This window comes from Neopsephotus bourkii, unplaced genomic scaffold, assembly GCF_033783945.1.
Source record: "Neopsephotus bourkii isolate Nb327-2 ecotype Australia unplaced genomic scaffold, CSIRO-AGI_Nbou_v1 NB_1154, whole genome shotgun sequence".
NCBI classification, from domain to species: domain Eukaryota; kingdom Metazoa; phylum Chordata; class Aves; order Psittaciformes; family Psittacidae; genus Neopsephotus; species Neopsephotus bourkii.
This window is the reverse complement of record NW_026901640.1, coordinates 4,671,944-4,694,249: the sequence shown is the minus strand read 5'-3', so window position 1 is coordinate 4,694,249 and position 22,306 is coordinate 4,671,944. Positions and strand designations below refer to the sequence as shown.

At 45.4% G+C, this 22,306-nt stretch overlaps 1 protein-coding gene across 1 annotated transcript in view; it reads right to left on the bottom strand.

Annotated features, from left to right (window-relative positions):
- CALN1 (calneuron 1) overlaps positions 1-18,571 on the bottom strand; it is a 132,079-nt gene extending 113,508 nt beyond the window's left edge. The window contains exons 1-2 of the mRNA XM_061363647.1: positions 18,221-18,571; positions 1,859-2,057 (exon numbers count right to left, since the gene is read on the bottom strand). Coding sequence (XP_061219631.1) covers positions 1,859-1,984 — 126 coding nt within the window. The 5' untranslated portion in view covers positions 1,985-2,057; positions 18,221-18,571. The remainder of the gene's footprint in view (positions 1-1,858; positions 2,058-18,220) is intronic.
- Positions 18,572-22,306: the final 3,735 nt, after the last annotated feature.

Genomic DNA, 22,306 nt, shown 5'->3' with positions numbered 1-22,306 from the left:
TGTATGACCCAAACCAGCATAGCCATAAACTCAGTGCGGAGGTCTCTGCTCTGCCCATTACCAGGCCACAGCTTAATGTTTTCATGAAGCCAGGTCTCAGCATCCTCTTAGAGGATCTGCCACCATCTCCCCACCACATATTACTATGCAAGACCATAGAATGGTTTGGGTTGGAAGGGACCTTAAAGTTCATCCAGTTTCAATCCCCTGCCAGCGGCAGGGACACCTCACACTAGACCATGTCATCCAAGGCTTTGTGCAACCTGGCCTTGAACACTGCCAGGGATGATTTACCACTTCTGGTAGGGCCTCACCTCCCTCACAGTAAAGAACTTCTTCTTTATACCTAACCTGAACTTCCCCTGTTCAAGAAAGATACTGCATGCTCCCTCGTACTGCCAACCTTTGCCATTTCTCAGCACCCCTTAAACTCAAGGGTTTTGCTGCATCAAAAACCCCATGCAAGCAACAAGGAAACCACCAGTGAGGCTCCTGATCAAAGCCCAGAATGATGTGCCATCATGAGCACCAACTGAACAAACCAATGAAGCAGATGGGGAGCAAACCCACGGTGGACACCTGCCCATCATACCAAGCCAAGGGTCTTGCAAAACCAGTACTACAGCCCTTTGCTTCAACACTGGTGAGCCAAACTCATTGGCTGGGGAGCAGCAGCACTGGGAGGAGCTGGCTCAGGGAATGGGCTGCCGCACAGCAAGAGCAAGGCACAAGGATAAATGTGTGCAGATTGGAGGGTGAACAGTGTCAATAGGATCAATTTGCTCTATTATTTATCATGCCATATGCCCCAGCACTTGATCCACAAACCTGAGCCATCAGCTGTGAACACCTGTCAAGATTTGAGTAGTTTTCCAGTTTCCAAGTAGAATAACTGGAGACAATAAGGCTGATTTAACTAGTGCTGAGCTCCAGAAACAGAAGAAGGCTTTAAAGAAATTCTCACTATATACATATATACATACATATATATATATATATAAACTAATGAAAGCTCTTCTGCATTAGACTTAACCACAAAAAAATCTCCTTAGTAGACATGCTGCAGTGTAACAAGGCTGGTATTAGCCAAATGCATGGTGGAGGGGAGATAAACAACACACTGTGCCCTCCTGCCTGTCCACAGGAAACCAATTCCCCATGTAGAAAGCCCAATAAAAATACAATTCTTTTACAAAAGCTGCATCCAATGTATATTGTTTGCCTGGGAAAAAAAAGAAAATGTTGGAGGATTCATAACTTTGAAGTCCTCCAGTGCCATCAGAACATATTTCCCCCCCCCCAAAGTGTCTCAAAAGTAGCAAAAAACATGAAAAAAATTAATGACTGCTAACAGCTGAAACAGATGGTCTGCTGCGAATCCCCACAGCCTCATGCAACTGTGAGTCAAGCCACTCTTCAAAATGGTGAAGAAAAAAAAAATAATTAAAAAACCCATTTCCAAGGCTACCAGGCTTCCAAAAAGCCCTTCAGGCTTCCAAAAAAACCTCTTCAGGCTTCCCAGCCAAAAGCCAGCAAGAAGGGAGGATTTGGCTGGTTTAGACCCACAGTGGGATCAAACTCAGTGCGCCCCTTGCCCTCACATCATGTGCACGTAGCTGGTCTGGATACGTTTGTGTTCAGCACAGTCCCATGAGATGTTTGACCAGGATGAGGTTTGACTAAAGGATTTTAACTAAAGGGTCCTTTAAAGTAAGAGATTCCCAGTTCACTCACCCACTGCTGCTCCCCAGCACTATTTCCATTGCCCACCCTTGGCAGCATCCCTCCCACCACACCGACTGTCCTCAGCAAGCATCCCCCCACACCAGCTCTCAATGGTCTGAGATGAGAAAAGCACTTGCCAGGAGGGAAACTCTGGTGGCCTGCTCCTCTGCTGCGGCTCCTCCTTCTCCCCAGGAGACTCATCCCCTCGGCCACCTTCATGCTTGGGCTGCCCCTCTCCATGCTCTTCGATCAGCCCCATCAGGCAGATGAGACGGCAGGTTCTGAGAGGTGTGTGAGCTCATCATGGAGACATTGAAGCCAGGAGTGTGACTCTGTAAGAGCAGACAAAAACTCAACTGCGTGCACTGTACCAGTTTATCATTTATTTAAACTCAATCTTTCAATAATTCATGCCAGCCTTCCCCTGTGCAGCAGGACAACAATGGCAGGAGCGCAGCAATGCAGTGAATAACCACATCTGGAACAGATGTTCAGTTCTAAATAAAAAGCTGGGTTTGCCGAGAATGTTAAATGCCATGGGAATAGTGTGCTCTGGGACACAGCCCTGCTCCTTCCAGGGGGCAACAGTGATTTGCTCATATGTTTTGCAGCACAGAGTTGGCACAAGTCAAATGAAAGAGCCAGGGCTGGCTTCAAGTGCAGCCCAGTAGTCATGAGAGAGCAGACCTGCAGCATCTGCAGGCATCACCTCAGAAGAACTGGGCAGATGCTGGCACAGTGCCTCTGAGCATGAATATGCGATGCCTTGAGTCCTCCTGACAGCAAGATGGACTCCATGAACACTCCGACCAGCACCAGCCTTGAGCACAATAGCACAGGGTCCTTGCACACAGTCAAGAGTGTTTTCACCTCCCTCCCATGGAGATACTGCTGCTGTACTAAGGAATAAGCTGAGTCCAGACAGTGTTCCTATGTTACAACTATGCGGATGCAAGCACTCTTGCACAAGAGGAGGAGCCAGGGCCACCCATGCATTTGCCAAGAGAAATGCAGGTATATCTGCAAGGCACCGACCACAAGTTCACCCACCCTCCAAAGCCCAAGACAGGGTATCCCCTTCACAAGCATCTCTTCTCCAGTTCTGATACACAAGACCTCTAAGTTTGACCAGTACCTTCTGCACCATACCACTAAGCTCCTATCCATCACCAAACACCACCTGTTGCAACATTGCCATTCAAGACACCTGCAAACATCATCCCCCACCACCATGGATGTACTTCTTCACACTACCCCTTCTTTTCTGCATCCAAGACAAGTTAGGGTGCCCACTAGTAGGACCCTTCATGGCTTGTACATGGTTGACCCGTCATCCCTAGCTGTGGGGGATTGGCCCATGCCTTCAGCCACCCCACAATGTCAGCCATTATCAGGCTTTTTTTAACGCTTCGAACAAGCATTTTATCGCTTCCCTCATGATGGTCCTCACACATGGCCAAATGCCACTGATGATCCACACATGCACCTTGTTATCCTTCCTAAAACCACCTATATAACAGCCACAAGCCTGCTGGTGCCCTGAGACATACTCTCCCTATGCCAGCTGCCAGCCTTTACCTCTCTCTTCTCCCCTTCCCATCTACCACAAGCTGTTTGGCCGTGCTTTCCTGCCACTTGGCTTTGAAGTGCTTTGAGGAAAGAACTTACCTGCCATGTCATCTGCAATTGCACAGCACTTGACACAAGACCAGGCTTCCAAGGTGTATTATTATTATTACTACTACCACTGTAATTACTGACTCTCTGAGGCTCCACTTGAGCTCTTGATAAAGTCCTTCAGCTTTTGGACTACCTACCCCACTTGTCTCTGTGTTTCGCAACTCCCCCTCTTACAGTTGGACTCCACTCTTTGTCTGGAGATTGCAAATTTACAGATGACTTTCACTGCAAATTTTCTGGCCAATAGTGTCTTGCTCTTACTCATAAATGTGACCCTTGTACCTTGCCCTGCTAAGCCAACCACTTAATGCCAATAAGAAGTTGTCTTTTTTCCTTGCTAGATAATAGCTGATCTTCCAGATTGTTTGGATAATGAAATAAGTAATGGCATTAGAAGCCCATTAATCAGTAGCGAAAAGTGAATACCAGAATGCAGGACTGTCGACCGGTCCTGAAGGGCAAGCTAAGGGGAAACTGGGGAAATGGTGAAACCACTCAAAAGCTGGCTTCTACATCTTTATTTTTTAATACTTTTAAAGTGGCTGACAATCAGTTCTTTGCACAGGGGACTCAGACTTGTGCCAGGTAGTCTGCTGCCCAGATTAAACCCTAGTACTATGATTCCTACTTGGGAGATCCCCATTACATTCACAATCCTGATGAATTTCACATTCACTCACTTTCTGCAACTTCTTCCACTCCCTGGTAGCAGGGCACGAAAAAGAGGGAGGAGTCCATGAGGGCCCTTTTCTACAGCCCCATTAATGGTGGTGGTAGAACACAGCTGACACCTCCAGCAGGACTTTCTCCTGTGAGCTTGTTCTGACCTGGGCTACATTTCTCCAGAAGCATCCCCAGGAGGAAAGGGCTCGTTGGTTGGAACAAGTGCCAGCGGTTGTCTTGCCAGCAGGTCTGTAACAGGAGATGCTAAAGCAGATCTCACATAAATGCCTGAGCAAAGCCACCCTTCAGAGAGGGCAGGCAGCAGGGTCACAGTCAAGAGCACATGCATCTCTATCAGCACAGAGGCCAATTTATTAGTCTTGCTGTGTATCTACACCTACAGAAAACATGGTACACCCTTGGGGCCCACTGTCTTCAATCCGCATTTATAAATGTCTCTCCCAGGGGACTGCTCAGCTGTGTTACACACAGCCGATGACAGCGTCCCTCCATCTTTATGTAAGGTACCAAGAGGCATAAAGCAGGGGTACTAGGAAGAGAGGCATCTTAGTTAAATGCCATCTTGAGCTGCTGAGGATCCATCCCCACATGGAGCCACAAGTACTCACTCTGGAACAGAGGAGCATCAGGAAGACAGCCACCTTAAAAAAACTGGTTGTCAAAAGGAAGACAGAAGCAAAACGCTTTTTAATGCGCTGCCTAGGACACCTCATCTGTATTCACCTTCAGCCCATCTCCCGCTATGCCCGTGATGCTGTGAACACATCTCTGCCTTGGTGGCAGTCCTATCACCGAAATGGTTAAGTGGGAAAGCATTTGCAACCCAGCCCCCTCAGCTGGCCAAATGCTGCAGCGCTCCTGGCCTCAAATTTACTTTCCTCTTTCACTCCTCGCTCTCTCGTGCCAAACGTAAGGATCTGGCCTGCTCCACAGCCCGCTTTGCCAGCATGAGCGCAGTGACTCATTCAACAGCTCTTCATCACAACACATTCTTTCAATGGGACTTTGCTTTGGATGGCACTTGTCTTCAAAACCTGATGCTGGGGAAAGGCAGGTAATGCACAGACACGGGAGACAAAGAAAAGAGGGGAGGGAACAGTGGGATGGGGTCAAAGCTGGTGGGGTTATACTCATTTTCTTTTTACTTCTACCAGCAGATAACCAATTTTGCTAATAAGAGGAGAAAGTCAGCTCAAAGGAGAAAGAAAGGTCCTCACATCACTTACTCAATTTTGCTAATAAGAGGAGAAAGTCAGCTCAAAGGAAAAAGAAAGGTCCTCACATCACTTATTCCATCAGGCTGACACCTCTTCATCTTGGGGAATTTAACATCTGTTACATAATTCAGAGAACATGTGGTTATTTTCCAGCCTTATTAATAGCTCAAGCCCTAAGACTTCAAATGAAAATCAGCAGCTGCTCCAGACTTCACCTCTCAGAGATTTAGATGAGAGCAGGTACAATGGCTGGCTGCAGGTCAGGGTTTTCAGTCACTCCAGTGCTCCTCATTACAAGCCATAAAGGACATAGCTTGGACTGAAGCTGAGACATCTGGATTTCCAGATTTTCCTGAACACTTTTTTCCTTTCACATCTCATTTTTCTTTCCAGCGGAGGCAGAAGAAAGGATCACAGATACAAGAGATGGCTGGAAGGTGGGAAGGGACATAGTGTATCATCATCACCTTCATACACAAAGCACTTTCATTCATAGGGTGCTCAGTAACATCCAAGATGACTAACGCAGCTTACAGGCACTTTGATGTAAGGATTTTCTTCTTAGTGCATATATTGCCTTTTAAGATGGGGAACAGGCTCAAGAAATGCACTTGGCACCTGGAGTATTAAAAAAGTTGGTTGTAACTTGAGCTGTTCTGCTCCTGGTGAGGGTGGAAGTACACCACCACAAGCATACCTCTCCACTCAGTAACCATAGAATGGTTTGGGTTGGAAAGGACTTAAGATTACTTAATTGCAACTCCCCTGTGGTGGGCAAGGACTCCTCACACTAGACCATGTCACCCAAGGCTCTGTCCTACCTGGCCTTGAACACTTCCAAGGATAGGGTATTTACCACTTCTTTGAGCAACCTGTTTCAGTGCCTCACCACCTTAAATAAATGCCTTAAATTCTCTCTGACAATATTTTTAGTAGGCTTCAGGCTGGGCAATAGCTTTGGTAATGGTGATGCTGTGGCTGAAGCAAACACATGTGTACATGGCTATTACCAAAATGCAAAACCTGCAGCTCATAGATCATCTTGTGCAATGGTAAAGGCAAAGATTCCCCACTTTTGTCATTTCCAGTCCATCTAAACATCAATCATCTTGTCATTCACTTGATTTTCTCAAGCAGAACCTGAATTTCAGTTTGATCCAATCCCAAAGTCATGCATGGCTTTAAGCCATGAAGAAAAAGCAAACTTGACGAAAGATGGTGACTAACGCAAACCACTTCATATTCAGGCACTTAATAAAGGCCAAGAACATTTGACAAGAAAGACTAAATTCACCAGACACCACTGGTTGCTGCAGAGCTGATGTGGCTGTGATGGAGCACTGAGCTGCCCTGGCTTCAGACATTCAAATGAGAGGCAGGTGATCTATGCCTGGGAGCATGGATCCGTCAGTCAGACGGGTTCAGAAGAGCAAAGCGCATGCCTAAACTTCAGGATATCCAAAATCAGGAGCTGGTTTGGCTTCAATTATAAGAAATGCTTAAGAACTCATATCTCATCCTACCAGGAAAAACAGACAGTAAATTGTTATTTCTTCATGTCCAGTGAATATCTAATTACTTATACAGAGCAAAACAGAAGGAGAACATAAAGGATATCCACCCAACGACATGATACGATCCTGGAGGCAACTCAACTAGGAGGCTAAAGTCCTTGGCTTAAGATCTTTTTTCAAACTGAGTAGAGAGATGCCTTCAGCCAACACATCCCCCCTTCTGACTCACTGCTGGATCAAAGACTGGTGTGCTTCACTGACCCTAGAGACTGCAAATCACAATCTTCATGTGGTCCAGAACCGCAAAAGAGATCTACTATGCCCCAGGCAACCCAGGGGAAGAGGGTCATAGACAGGACTCACACCACAACCTAAAGCTGTGTTGGGTTTGCATCCAATTTATCTATCTCCAGCAGTCCTTTCTGGCTTGTTTGCTCCCAGCCCAGAGATGCGGGTTACTCAGCTCTTCACTCCACCCCCTGGAGAACTTGCCATACAAACTAGAATGATCTGCTTCAAGAATTAAGTAAGCCATTATTCTAAATCTGAATTCACCAGTTTCAAACCACGTTTCAAACTGTGCTTTAAGATCAAAAACAGAAGGTACCATTTGGCCAGAAGAAAAGAGCTGTCAGCATCATAATATGACTGGGATCATATTTTTTCCTCACTGCAGCTGCCTTTTTCATCCCCACCCAGCTGAAAGTTCACTCATTTGTACCTTCATAGGCAACACTTCATATTTTTTTCTGTCCACAAAGCAATGCTTATCTGATTACATGGACCTGCAAGAATCATTTCTTACTCCTTTCTTTGTACCTCAGCTGATCCTGTAAGCTTTTCTGGGAGAACTTTGTCAAAAACAGTATTTCTCTATAAAACCAGACATCATTGGATTCTTGTAAGGGATCTTCCATTCGAACTGTTCCTTTTTTGCCTTCATGTACTCTTCTCTAAACCTGAAGGGCAGCAGTTCTGGCATTCACTGGTCATAACCCAGTTTAGCAGCATAACTATGGATCCACAGGATATTAGGGAACGGTTTGCCGAGTACCCAAGAGCTCCTGGAAATGTAGAAAACTTCTAATTATGACTGTTAACCAACAGCACATTGTTCACAGTCCTCAGAAAAAGCAACTGGCAGCATCAGCAAAATTATAAATGGATGATTTAGAGTAAATGACCTCCTGTTCCTACTGTGAATTTGCCATGTAATGAAAGAAAACAGGAAGGAGCCTTGCCAAGGTATGGGGAGGAAAAAAAACCAACAACAAAGATAAGAAGGGTTTTGCTGACAGAACTTGCAAATTATTCCTGCTCCCTTTCACCCAACTTCCAGAGCGTAATTGCTGTGTGCTGCAGCTCATTCATCAGAGATGCTTCTGCTGCAAAGGTGGAACCACCAGTTTGCCACCTTGTGCAGATCAAGAGGCTGCCATCCTCAAAGAGCCAACCAGGTGTGGTCAACAGGGAGGGAACCAAATAGAAATAAGGTTTAGCTCAAAATCTGGCAGGTCTGGATCTAAGTTAAGCTTCAGCAGGTATTTATAAGGATGGCTATTTGGAAGGCCAATAGAATAAGCATAGAATAGTGAATAGTTATTCTGAGCTTCAGCCTCTGTCAACCAAGGGCTGTAAAAATCAAGACCCTGACATCTAAGAGATGCCCGGACTTAATCAGATGGTGCTCAGTAGTTATTTGAGAACATAGATATGCTCATCTATCCAGCTAAGGCAGCCCCTTTGAGCATATTTTCACATCCTAGTCCTGACCTTCATAGCATTAGCTCCCAGTAAAACCAGCTACCAACCTAAAACCAACTGTAATTCACACCACCACTACCTATACTGGCAGGAGGAGAGATCCAAAGATTAAAAGCCTGGCCAAGGGTATTTGTCATGGAGCAGCAAAGATGGATCTGCTTCATGGTAGGAAAATCAAAACCAAGTTCCAAGGGTGGCCCTAGTGCCAGCAGTGCCCTCACCATCAGAGATCCTACAGGATCTGAACCTGGTGAGCAAAGCTGAGTGCTGAGAGCACCCAGAGAAGTTGAGAAATTAGGTCCAAGGTTAACCCAAAAGAAGTTCAGTCAGGAACAAATAGGCCTGAAAATAAAGCTGCAGTATATCCATCCAGGAGACAGAGCAGAAGAAAAGTTACCTGCAATATAGGTCTGAGATCCTTCCAGAAAGCGAAGATGAGCTGAGCACTGACATACTTGGAGCACAGCACAAACTGAATGCAAAGGCCCAGGGCTGAGCTGAAGTGGGCTCCTGGCAGGGGCATAGCTGAGCCCCAGGTGAGGACGTTTGGGGCAATTACTGCCTTCAGGGCTCTGATAGCATTAAGTCTCGATCCCAGCATTCAGAAGCATCGTGTTGAATACCAAAAACCTTGTCACCTGTCCTGGCGTCCTAAATAGTGCTCCTCTGACAGCTGGTCTATGCCATTGTGAGAACCAGCTGGTGCATGTTGAAGTATGAAGCAATAGATGCTCCTGTTGCAATCAATTGCAAAGCAGAGAACTGTCCTGTTCTAGATCCATGTGTGCAGCTTTGCTCTGGCTCAGGAAAGCAAATGTGAGGGTGTATAAAAACACCAGTGAACTTGCTTAACCTCAGTGTGTGCTCATGTGCCATTGATTTAAGTTACTGCATTTGAAGTTCCATGTTTGTCTGAAACAAGACTTTGCTAGCAGCTCTTGAGTTTAGTAAAACAACTCTTCCTGTGCTTATGTTGTTTTTCAGCAGTGCTTTGAGACATTATTTGTCAAAAGGTTCTTCATCTCTCCAGCTTATATATGTTAAGTAAGTACTCCATAAAGCGTGGGATGTATATTATAGTCAAATGTGCTTTCAAACATTCTTGGGGTTTTGGTAAACAAAACATGTTCTGGTTTTAAACTCCCAAGTTTTACCTCATGCAATATCACTGTACACAAGTTTTCATTTGATTATACATATTATTAGCTGTGCTCTTGTGTGTCTCGCTCCTATTCTACTTATTTACTTTGAAATAAAAGCCAGTCATCTCTCACAGGGCACTGCAATTTTTATCTGATTTTTTCTGCAAGATGTTAGCAAAACATATTTAAAGCTGACTGTGACACCCATTTTCCTTCAAACATTTCAATTATTACTTAATTTAGTCCAACATGAATAGTCCTGCAGCAACGTCTTGAAAATGAAACTGTTTTTAAATTGCCCATACAAGTACTGATGTTAATACTATGACTTCATTCAGTATGGAGGATTCTACCTCTAAATAGATTTATTGCTTTCTGGAGATGTGGTTCAGATGGGAAAATAATAGGGCTTGCCATGGGTCAAAATGGGACACAGATGGTGCAAAGGGCTGCAACCCAGGTCCCCCTCCAAGGTCCCATCTTCTGTAGGCCAGTGGCTGAAGAGGGACTATAAGCGACTCCAGCTGGCATTGCTGACTTCTGAGACTTGCTGCTGTTTGATCAGTACTATCCAAATCAGGCAGGAGTGTAGAGCAGAGTTCAGAGCAGTTGCCTTCAATGTTTTCATCACTGCTATAAGCCAAAGCATGGGACTACTCATTTGGGTGGGGATATCAATACAATCATCACTCAGATTTTGTTAGGAGGAGGCTGACTGGTGGGGCTGTGTGATGCCAAGGCACACACAGGGTAGACTACACCTACCATGCCTCACTTGAGGCACTCTCTCTAAAATACACACACTCTATGCTATATATATAGTATGTATCATTAGAATCATAGAATCCCAGACTCGTTTGGGCTGGAAGGGGGCTTAAAGCTCATCCAGTTCCAACCCCTGCCACTGACAGGGACACCTTCCACTAGAGCAGGTTGCTCCAAGCCTCTGTGTCCAACCTGGCCTTGAACACTGCCAGAGATGGGGCAACCACAGCTTCTCTGGGCACCCTGTGACAGCGCCTCAGCACCCTCACAGGGAAGAACTTCTGCCTAAGAGCTCATCTCAGTCTATCCTCTTTCAGCTATATATATATGTATATACACATACATACATAGGTACCTATATATACACTATACATAAAGTATACTAAAAATTAAGAAGGTGCTTGAAATAAAGAAGAAATTAAGAGTAAAATATTCTAAATCTCTGTAGTGCAATCCTGGCATAATTATACACCACCAAAAAGGAAAATATTGTGTGCAGCTCCACAGCAGAGTTGGAGTTAAAATGCATTTCTCAAAAAGCACAAATCTCATTAAAGGAGGTAATAGATCTCTGAACATGACAAACTGCATGGAGAAGAACAATATAGCAGGCCAAAAGGGTTTTGAACAACATCTTTCTAAAGACATAAGAGGTAATAATAAAACATCTTCAGAAACATTAGGGGAAGGACACTTGCCATGGAGATGGTGTGGCTGATAGATGATGACCGAACAAAAAGGATGCTTGAGAGAGACAGGTCATAGCAGAAGGTTAAGTCAATTGTGGTTTTTTTCATTATGAAGGAGACAAGAAAAGAAGACAGGAAACAAAGATAAAAAGTCTGGTATCATAATGAAAGCAACTTCCGATTGCAATCACAGAGTGACCTGTAAAATAGATCTGCTCCTATATTAAGAAATCATCTGGGGACTGGAGGTGTGTGAGGAGTGAGACAACAACATTTATTAATGACACAAAATTAATCATTATAAACAAAATCTGAATTGGTTTCAAAAAAATCTGACAAAATCCAATGTCTGAAGAATAAAAAAGGAGCTGAATTTCAGTGGTGGAATATGGACGCTGCTTTGGAAACATCTGCTCCAAGTTCAGCACAGCCATGGGTAAACAGAGTGTGAGAGATTTCTGGCAGAGAAATAGAGAACAAAACAAACTATGCTCTTATCTGAATCCATTGTGCACCTTCATGATGAATGAATTTCTAATCAATGCCTTTGAGATAGGAGACAACAGAATGAGGATGGGTGAGAGGAAAGAAGTGAGCTTGGACAGAATAGCTTCTGCATGAAAACAGGCTAACACATCAGGACCCTTCAGTATGGCAAAAAGGTGGTTGAAAGGGATATAGGAGACGCCTATTAGAATGAATAGAGAACAAACACCTGCTGTTCTATGAGGTATTCAATAAAATTACCAAGAGAAGACTTAAAAATAAACCCCAAGGAAGTATCTTTGCAAACTGCACAATTACGTTGCTGAATTTTTCCTGCAAGACATGATGATGCTCAAAAGCACCATGAGTTTTATCAATTATGGTTATAAATAAGGGGGGAAATCATCAAAAGCAGAGATAGGTTCAAGGAAGAATTGAAACAGACACAGACACAGCTTTAAGCTCAGGAAGTTTCTTTCCATGAGTGATAAAGTTGGAAAGTTGTAAGAGAACGTATGTCTGCTCTTGCCCTCCCCCAGGATATTAAGTGAGAAGGGAATTTGTCCTCACTATTTATAGAGGCTATGTCAAGGCATAGAGCTCCTATACCATTGCCCTGAGTTTATGTGGCTTTTTTCTGCTGACAGAGAAGAAAACATTTCCTCCTGCAGTTGCTGGACACTGAGAGCTGGAAGACATTCTCCATCAGACTGCAACAATTTTATGTGGATCACATTTTTGACATAAAGTCTTCAACTAATGGTCAAGAAAAAGCCTAGTGAGTCATCAAATGTGACCCTGTGCTCTGCACAGTGCAGGTTCTTTTCATAATTCACACTATTAAACTCAGATAATCTGTTCTTTAAAATCCTCTCTGGTGAATCTGACTTAAGTACATTATCACAATAAAATACATTTTTTCAGGGACTTTCATGGGCTTGTCTTGAAGAAACTGCACAGCAAGGCTGGATGTTCTGCCTTGTCACATACTTTGATAGCATTGATCTTATTAATTCCTGTTCTCAATATAACCAGGTGCCCCTGGCAGGCCCCAAAAATAGCAGAGGGCCTCAAGGACATGGACCATAACCTTTTCCCATCAGCTGTTCTCACCAAGCCCTAGTTGCTCCTGTGTCCCTCCTGTCTGCTCTGACCTACTGCAGACACATCTATTGCATGTGGGTGATAGTGGCTGGAGGAGGTGGTAGGGAGGGGAAGAGGGAGCCACTGTGGTAGACTGGTTTCTTAAGGTCCCAGAAGAAGACCTGGTGTCCTGCTGGTAGATCAAGAGCCTGCTGTGCAGTACAAACACTGATGCAAAGGATGCTTGCTGTGGTTGACTGTTCTCCGCCTCTGTTTGGGGACATATCTCAGGATCAGGGGAAATACCAACATGTGCCTCCAGCCTTATACTTGCTTCACAGCATTCTTTCACACACTCTGCCACCATTCTTATAAAGAAATCCTGCACTGTACAGTTTCGTTTCTTTGATCAGCAAAATTGCACCTTCAGCCCATGGACCAATCTGATGCAGGAAAGAACCCATCTATTCTTGCGGCTTGTTTTTCATAGTTGAGAATTATCTAAAATGCCCAAACCTTCTTTCTCACTCTGTATGGTCATCAGAGACTCAGAAAGCACAGAGGCATGGGGCTGGGCTCCATCAGGTGGGAGCAGTGGGTCTCCTGCCTGTGTCTTACACCTCAGCTACCTCCCCATGGCCCAGGGTGCTGTGCTGAGGGTGCATGTGTACCCCAGAGCTGCTCTGAACTTTTCTCTGTGGCCAGTATCAGTTAGGGTTAATCCTACTGGTGCTATTAGCATTACAATAGATCTTGGATCTACAGTTTCAGTTCCAAACCATGGGGTTTTGCAGGAAAGCTCACTGAAATGAACTTATAAAAATAACACAGCTTGGTTTGGACAGCGTGTGTAGTGCCAAGGGGCAATGCAACCCTAATAGAAGCTGCTCGGCACTGTCACAGCTCACATGTGGCAGTATGTTAACATGTGTAACACTGAAATAACATCATCTCCATCACCAGCCCATTGGCCACAGCAGAACTTCTGCACTTCCCAGGAGCCACCAGCCACCAACCGCTGGGCACGGCTGCAGGTCTGGAATCATTCAGTGGTGTTGTTAATGGTGTTAACACCATTATGAACAGCAAGCATCTGTAGGGCCACCAGGCTCAGTATCTCCTCCATAATAGCATCTGTCCTGTAGCACAACAGCTTTCTTGTTCCTAAACCCTGCAAGAACTTCAGTCTTCTCAAGTGATTCCTTTCCCAGCTTCATAGGCTGCTTTCGCACAGTGTGTTTATGAGGAGCAAAAAGAAAAACACGTTTTAAATAGATTGCTGTTTCACTTACAGGTCTGTGTGTGCTGGACCATTCATGTCCTAACTCTTGCAGTAGAGTTACCAAGATAAACCTTTGCAAAATCACCTAGGGGCATCCCACCAGCTTCCAGTAAAGCATTTGCAGCTCCTAAGGGCTTTCTAGTCCACTCTGAAACAACGCCTTAGGCTCCCAAAGCACTCAGTTAAACTGGAGTCAATGCTTTGGCCAGAGCCAGAACTAATTCAGAATAATTCAGTTCCTGAGCACACTAGGTCACTGCACAAAAGGATTTGAAGGGTGAAGCCTGTATCAATCTGGGCAACACCTGTACATGAGTTTCTTGAAAACCTACTTTCAATGATCCCCAGGGCTTTTAATACAATTTGGCTTAACATTTTTTTAAAGATCAGCCTCTAGCAGATAATTGATTTTTGGCAGTCTCTGGGTGGCCGTGGAAAACAAGGTTTACATTGTGCAGCATCTCACCTCTCCTTCCATTAAAATGCAGGTTTTAAATAATACACTGAAGTTGCTGACGTTTAAAGGGGAAAAACATACCACAAAGGAATTAAAAAAAGATAGAAAATCAAAGAAGAAAAGACCACATCAGATAGTGGATTAGCCTGAAAGGTGACCTGAAGCCAGCTAAACCACCCAGATGATCAGCAAAGATGACCAGACGATGAGCATGAGCCACATCTGGATCATGCCGAGTGCCCTGGACTTGACTGCTCCCATCCTGCTACACTGACACACAAAGCTAATGTTTATATCTCCAACATTATGCTTAATAACTGTGCAAATTCATTCACATGATACATTTTTATGATTTAAGACCTCTAGAATTTTATGACTGTTTTTAATTTATCATACTAATTCAAGCTGTAATACCCTGCCAGAGATGTAGAATGAGGTTGACATACATCCCTTCCTCTGAATAGAAGAATATATTAAACTCCAGCAGCCAGAAAGAGTAAATTTAGGTTTTATCTCAGTCAGATCCGTTTTGGTCCCTTCCTGCTCCAGATACACTGCTATTTCTCTTTCGTTTAAAGGTGGCTAGCAAAGAAGCAGCAAAAATGAGAGCTATGCTTTTGGTATTTGTGATCTTTCCAGTGTATGGGGTGAAGGAAGCAGGAAAGGTTATTACGTACAATAATTTCTGCTTGTTCCTCAGAAATTCAGGTCTTGTTTGTACTAGGAAGATCTCAGATGGTTGGAGACTGACAGGCAGGGCAAGATGGAGCAAATTGCCCCATGGGATTTCCATGAAGCTCTGATCTTTGAGGCCACTTGGGGACTGGTCTCTCACAGTGTTATCAAGTAGCCTGGGGAGAGGAAAGAGCTCTGGGACTGCAGAGAACTCATTGCACAGTTAATTTGTTCAGGATGCTGGTAACTGTGAAACTTGCTGAAGGTTTATGAGTTTCAAATTCACCCTTTCCACCTGCAACAATCTCAGTGGCCATCTCAGCCCTCCAGCACATCTGCCCAGATAGGGAGAAACAACCTTGATACAACTCATTCATTGTGAAAAAAAGAAAGGGAGGAAAACAACTCAAAACAACCCAGAAAAAAAGAGGCCTTTCATCACCACAAAGCTGCAAAAAGGAGTCCAAATTCAGTTTCCTCGATTTAGAAGAGAAAATCTTATGCAGGTCATCTTTAGTTTGAGTGATGCCAGGTAAGCGATTCTCTGCCTGCCAATCCCTCTAATTCCTTTCCTCATCATGGGTCAAGAGTGGTTCTGAAATGCAGAACGCAGATCTTAATTATGAAGGACAAAGCACTAAGTTACACTAACTGCTGATCTTGAAAATAACCCACTACCCCCCCCCCCCAGCTTTAATGTTAGTGTTCATAGGATCAGAATGAAAAAGGCAAACCTGGCCACCCAGCCCTCCCCTCCTGCAGAGTGCCGCTCCCCTCAAAGTTCAGATATCCACCAAGAGATAAATCCAGGCTTGGGCAGCAGAGGTGGCTCAGGGTGGAAGTTGTAGGTGACATTTAAACTCCATCCTCCAAACAGGTTCAGGTCCTTATCGCTGCCCATCATGCTCAGTGCAGTCCCACCCCAGTGAGGCTTTGCAGGGTCTCCAGGCTGCACACTTGGTAGCGCTGGAGATGCAAATGGCTCGGCCCGGGAAATATCAATCCATGCCAGGACACATTCCCTAACAGTCAGCAAACTTTTTAGCCCTTCATTTCATTCTAAAATTCCTGCTGATGGCACTATAAATAATTGCTCCCCACCCTCCGGATGCTTGAGAGGCTTGAGTCACTTTGCTGAAGGGAGACGCACATTTTGTTCATCTTTCCTCACTCCACTTGTATCTGTTGGTGGTTTTCAAATCCAGCTCTGGGGTTTCCAGCTCCTCAAGGTGAATAAAACAGGCTTCAGGGGCTTCACCCAGGAACAGTTTGCAGCCCCGCTCAGACCACAGGAACAGGTTTTTTTACTTTCAGGCACTTTCAGGTTTCCTTGCCAAGTCATTTGCTTTCCTGCTGCATTTGGGAACAAGGGAGCTATTATCCCAATTCTCTGTCACAAGGGGCAAGCTCCTTCCTCATGTCATCAAAAGTCACAAATGGTTAAATTGCTACCAAAGAGATGGGAGCCAATGACAGAAGCAACCTCAAACAGGAAAACTGATCACTGCAAAACCCCAGGGTACAAGATGTTTCTTTTCCCCCGCAGCCCTGCACACCTATAAGTTAATGGCTGTGCTGCAGGTTCCACCCTGTCCTGCCATCTCTGCTGTGCCTCCTCCTCTCTAAGTCTCATTCCTTTGACTGCTCAAGTCAAAACATCCCACTGCCCACCAACCACCTCATCCTGACAGGTGCTCCTGCTCAGCAGCTCATACACTGACACACAGCTCCACTTGCCTTCCTCACTTGCAAATTCCCTGTCCCATTGCTCTCTCATTTACTTCAAATGCCAATAGTGAGAAAAAAGTCCTTTTCCCTGACCCTGCACCCCCGACAGTTCCCAAAACTCTGCGTGCTTTGAGCCATGCTGAGTTCGCAATATCCCCCACACAAGCCTGTGAAATGACAGCAAGGCAGAGTTTTTTGCTGGTGGATTAGCAGAAAGATTTTTTTTCTCCTGTGCTAAGATTTCAACATGCCATACATAAACAGCTCATCTCCTGATTTACTAAGAGTGGTGGCCACCATCTAGCACTTCTCAGGGAGATTAGTGGATGCTTTTTCAACCCTATTTCAAACCTCGAGGATGTCTGTTGTTTGTCAAAAGTGTTATTAAACTCAGATAGGCACCAGGATAAATGTGTTCCTGGCACAGCGTCTGTTCCCCTCCAGGAATCCATGTAGGAGGGAGGCTCCTTGGGACCCACACTCACCTGGGACCTGGCTGCAAAAAGGAAAACAGGCTCTTACTAAGGTCAGGGCACCCTCATGGTGCATCAACCTGAGACAGTGACGAAGGAACAGCAATACATAATTTAAAGAGAGAGCTGTTTTGCGCGGAAATACAAATGAAAAGATCACTTGGTTAGGAGGAGGAGGGAGAGAAAAATCAATCCGTGATTGAGATAGTTAGCAGTTAAATGTCCCTGTGCACAATGTTCTTGTTGAAGGGCAATTTATAAGGCCAGCTAAAGCTTCTACGGGTTATACTGCTGAAGAGAAGAGACTCCAGAGTGAATATAACACTGTCTTTCCTAATAACCCCGGTATTCGGTCCTTGAAGCTCTTAAGAAATGCTCTGCATTGAGAGTGCAATGCGCATGAAAGGATATGGGAAAACTCTCTTAACCTGGTGCACTTACAAGGGGGAGGCAAAGGGGAGAGGAGCCGGGAGCAGAGCCAGTGGGGGCAATCGTCGGTGAAAGCGTGACAGGGACCAACTTCTGCAGTGATTTATGAAACAGGCATCCCAACTTATCTTCTGCTGAATAGCAGCATTTCGATTTAAGGAGCAAGGGGAAAAAAAGAAAACAACTCTAGGTCATGCACTTAATTATTTAAAAGGGAGGGAGGAGAGCAGTGGTGGCAGGATGGGGAGCCCCTTGCCCCAAGGTGTGCTGCAGGAGGATGCCTCCTGCCTCCGTCCCCATGAGCCAGAAGCAACGCGTTAGACTTTCTCTTCGGCAAAGGAAAAGACATGGGAAAAAAAAAAAAGGGGGATGCTTCCAGCTGACAGCGAGGAGAGGGGGAGAAGCCATGCAAGCAGCCCGTGCGTACCTACTGCCGCCGGTCCCAGGTGAGCGACTCCCCCCATCCATGCCGCGGTGCCGGCGAGCCCTGAGATGTCCTGAAGAAGTGACTGCTGTGACTTGGGAAGATGGAATATGGTACAAGCTTTAATTAAAAGAGTCTGAAGGCTCTCTCCTGCTGCTCGCCCGTTTTTTTGCAGTACCAGATTGGATTTAAAGGGCTAGAACCCCAATTTGGTTTTGCTGCTCCCCCAGGAGCGATGCTCTCCCACCTTGGCCTGGCAGTTCCGGCAGCAGCTTGCAGCCCATCAGGGGCATCCTGGCAGCCGAGCAAGTCCGTAGAAAGCAGCAACAGTAGCTACTCAGTGGCTGTAGCAACAAATTGTAGTTCAACGCTGGGGAAAGCAGGCACAGTAGGTGGCAAGCAGGGATGCTCCTGGCAGAGAGGTGGGCGAAGGGAGCCTGAGCGCTTCTATAGATGCAAAGTTTGTGGTCTACCAATGCTCTGGTGAGTTAGGAGTCGTGTGCCCTCCGTCCTGGTGCTGCCACTGCTCTGCGACAGTGCCCAAAGGCATTGCCACTCCATCACAAGCCCAGAATCTGAGTGGAGGGGGGCTGTGGGGAAGGGTTGCGTCACCCCAGCGCTGCTCTGCGAGACAGGGTCCTCAGCCTTCTCCTGCCTGCAGCCAGCAAGCAGGGAGGCATTTCTATTTGGATGAGATGGCTGCTTGCTCGTGCCAAAGGCAGCATGCAGTGGACCTCATGCTGGCGGGCATGTTGGTGGAATTGATCCCTCCTTCGGGTTCAGGCTCCTTCAGCCATTTTCCAGATCTCCATCAAAATGCCCATCTGCAGCAGTCCAGGCTCTCAGATCATCCCAATCTACTCAGCATGGATAGTCAAAACACTCTGTCAAGCCTTGCTGGACTACTTCCCCATTCCTTACCCAACAAAGAGGGGCTGAATATTGAATGCAAGGTTTTAACTGAGCACTACTTGGTCCAGGTTATGAGCTAAATGAGTAAAAACCAGGGGAACAACCAGGACAGAAAGCCTAATCTCCTATTTCCTTGTTTGGGCCAAAATGCAACCAACCCTTGCTGAGGCCAGCTTCAGAGCATCCCGACCATCAACTCTGGCGCTGGCCATGTCCAATCAATCCCTTCCTTGCACACAGGGCTGACCCGCATGTTCTGGCTTTCTGTTGTCTTATTAATTACATGAGGTGGTGAATGCCAAAACAAAAAGCTGGTTTTAATTCCATGCTGCAACCCAGTTCCAGGCTGCTGAGATAATTAGCAGGTTTTTAATGAACGAGAAGACTACCAGCATGGAGGGAGGAAGGATGGGGAGGGATGGGAAGCACAGTTTGGTCCTGGTTAGGAAAACCACCGTCAAGTTGGAGACTCCTTTCTTCAAGACAACATTGTGAACCATCGTCAGCACCCGGCGAGACACTGCTGGCTAAGGGGCTGACGCCGGCTCTGCAGAGCAGCGTGACGAGGCGTCTGCTTGGCTGGAGGCCACACCGGGGAGCGAAGCGGCTCCGTCTCGTCGCCATAGCCTGTTGACATCCATCTGGCTCCTGGAAGCAGGGAGGAAGCAGTTTTGGAGCCTGCTTTTTCCCAAGTCTTGGGCAAGCACAGCTGTGAGTCCCATTGACCTGTGGCAACTGGGTTTGCTGGAGCATCATCACCACTCTGCAAGGGCTTCTGCTGGTGGCTGGAGGGTTTCACCCCAAAACACATCTATTCAAATTGCTTACAATCTATTGAACACCTCTGCATCCTCCTTCAAAATCAATCTGGTAACAAGCATGGATACAATTTCCCAGGCTAACACCGATGTTAGCTATCAGCTGCAAATTGCTAGGTAAGACATTCCTTGGCAGAGCCTGGTTGGAAAATGCTTTTCTAAATAATGAGGTGTACCAGGCAGAGGTGAAATGCCAGCAAAAACAATGTGTCCCCAGAGACTCCAGCCTCCGACCTGAGCTGTTGCTCTCCTGTGTGTATCTCAAAGACATGTGGCTGTTGTTCCTTTAATAATTAATCCTTGCATTGACATATTCAATGTTCATGGGCTCCGAAAGGATGCTCCAATGTAAAAAATGAAGAATAAATTTCCTTCTCTCCCTTAAAACTTGTCTCAATCCCATGACCAATTTTATTGCCGTTCTGCTCTAATTTTCAATATGACGAGAAACATTAAGGCTTTCAATTAAAAGATCTCTTCCTTGAGATACTGGAAAGTAGCCTGAAGTATAGACCACGTGTGATATTTTTCATAGTGATGATGTGTGCTATGTCTGATTTCCAGATCAAACGCCTTGGCGGTCAGGCACAGGCTTGGCCAGGCTCGAGCAGCATCTCCTGGCTGTGCAGTTTGGAAAATCCTCAGCCTTGTTTGTATTTTCAGCCACAGACTCATGTTTCTGAAATGAACTTTGCATTGACTTCATTCATTTCAGTCAACCTGTAAGTCTATGGTAATGGGCAAATAAACCTCTGTGTAATTCCACCCTGGATTCTTGGATCTTTTGGCTTTTGACTGTCGAATATTAATCTCTTCCCTTTTTTTTGCAGTGAGCTGAGCCATGGCCATGACACAGGAAGTCTGCCTTCCACAATGAGCTCAAAACCCTTCATTTGCCATGATTTCAGCGTTGGGTTTATTGCATGCCATTAGTTGTGGTTTGGTTCAATGAAGGTGTTTCTCACGTCTTCTACAGCAACCTAAATCTTGCATTTGGTCCTGTTTCTGGAGGGCAACAAGTCTCCTGAAAAGCTTGCAGCTAGGGCGATATTTAATCTGGGGCAGAATTCAGTGTTTGCAGGTATTTGCATTACCAAGTGCTGGCAATGCTAGACCCAGCTGAGCTTGTGAGGTTGCAGCACTGCTCAGTCAGCAGCTCATTTTACTTCCGATCAGTTGCTCTTTTCTCTGTGGAAGTGGCATCACTTCGATTCTGTTTCCAACAAGGATGTTCAAAGATAGCTTCTCATGACACTGGGGAGAACAGCGGGGTTCTGAAGATGAGATGAAAAGATAGAGCTGGGCATTACAGCAATATGTAAAAAGCACCAAGGGCAAAAGCACTTCAGGTGGGAGAAGCTGCTAGGCTGGATCAGACATTTGTTCCATTTACTCTGACAGAGCACCCAGACTCTGCAGCAAGCAGGGACACCACTTGCCCTTTCACGAGGCATCTCTTATTTACACCAGGTCAGCCATCCTTCCCCAGATCCTTGGGTCTGATTGCAGCTGGGCAGGGTACAAAGGGCACCAAGGCTAGGAGATCATATGCAGTCCAAGCAGTGGGGTGGCAGAAAGCCCGTCAGTCAGATACAGAGCTATGCAGGATTTTGTCCAAAATCCACATCACATTTCTGTTAAATTCCTTCTCAAACCTAAATGGTGAGGAAGGCCAGGGATGGCTGAACACACAGATGAGCTGACTCTTCTGCTCTCAAGCCAAAGTGTTAACTTTCGTCATTAGAGTGTGGTTTCGATGCATGAGGATACATCTTGTTTCTCTACATCATGTTTTCTGGAGAGGAAACCGTCTTCTCACTTGTGTAGGTTTTGAGGCTAGAAGACCCCATTGCTGCTTCTCTCAGTCAGTGTTTCTCACAGCACACACTAAAGAGTTTCTTTGATATAACAAATTGCTACAGAACAGCCATGCTGGCTGAAGACCTTAACTCTGATTTAATTAATTCATAATCCAAGGAGACTTCTATATGAAAACCCTTTTTCTGCTGACATGGAAGCAGGTTTCGGTATATCTGCTCTGGGCAGACAATGGACTCTCAAAGTGCAATATTGTGTAAGGCCAAGAATATAGCCATATGCATTTGCAATTAATCACACAAATTACAGCCCTTTAATAAAGATGAAACACAAAGAGAATAAAACATGCTGGAAACCTGGAGGCAGAGTTTTGGTCTCCTGGATTCAAATGCAAAGCTTTGAAAACCTTGTTTGCTTTCACCAAGTGTCACAAGGGATTATATAGAACTTCAAAAGGAATTTGGAAACAAACAAAAAAGCTAGTGAAACACAGATGATTAATCCACTTTTCTGTGTCTGCTCCCAAAGTCTCCTTTTGCTG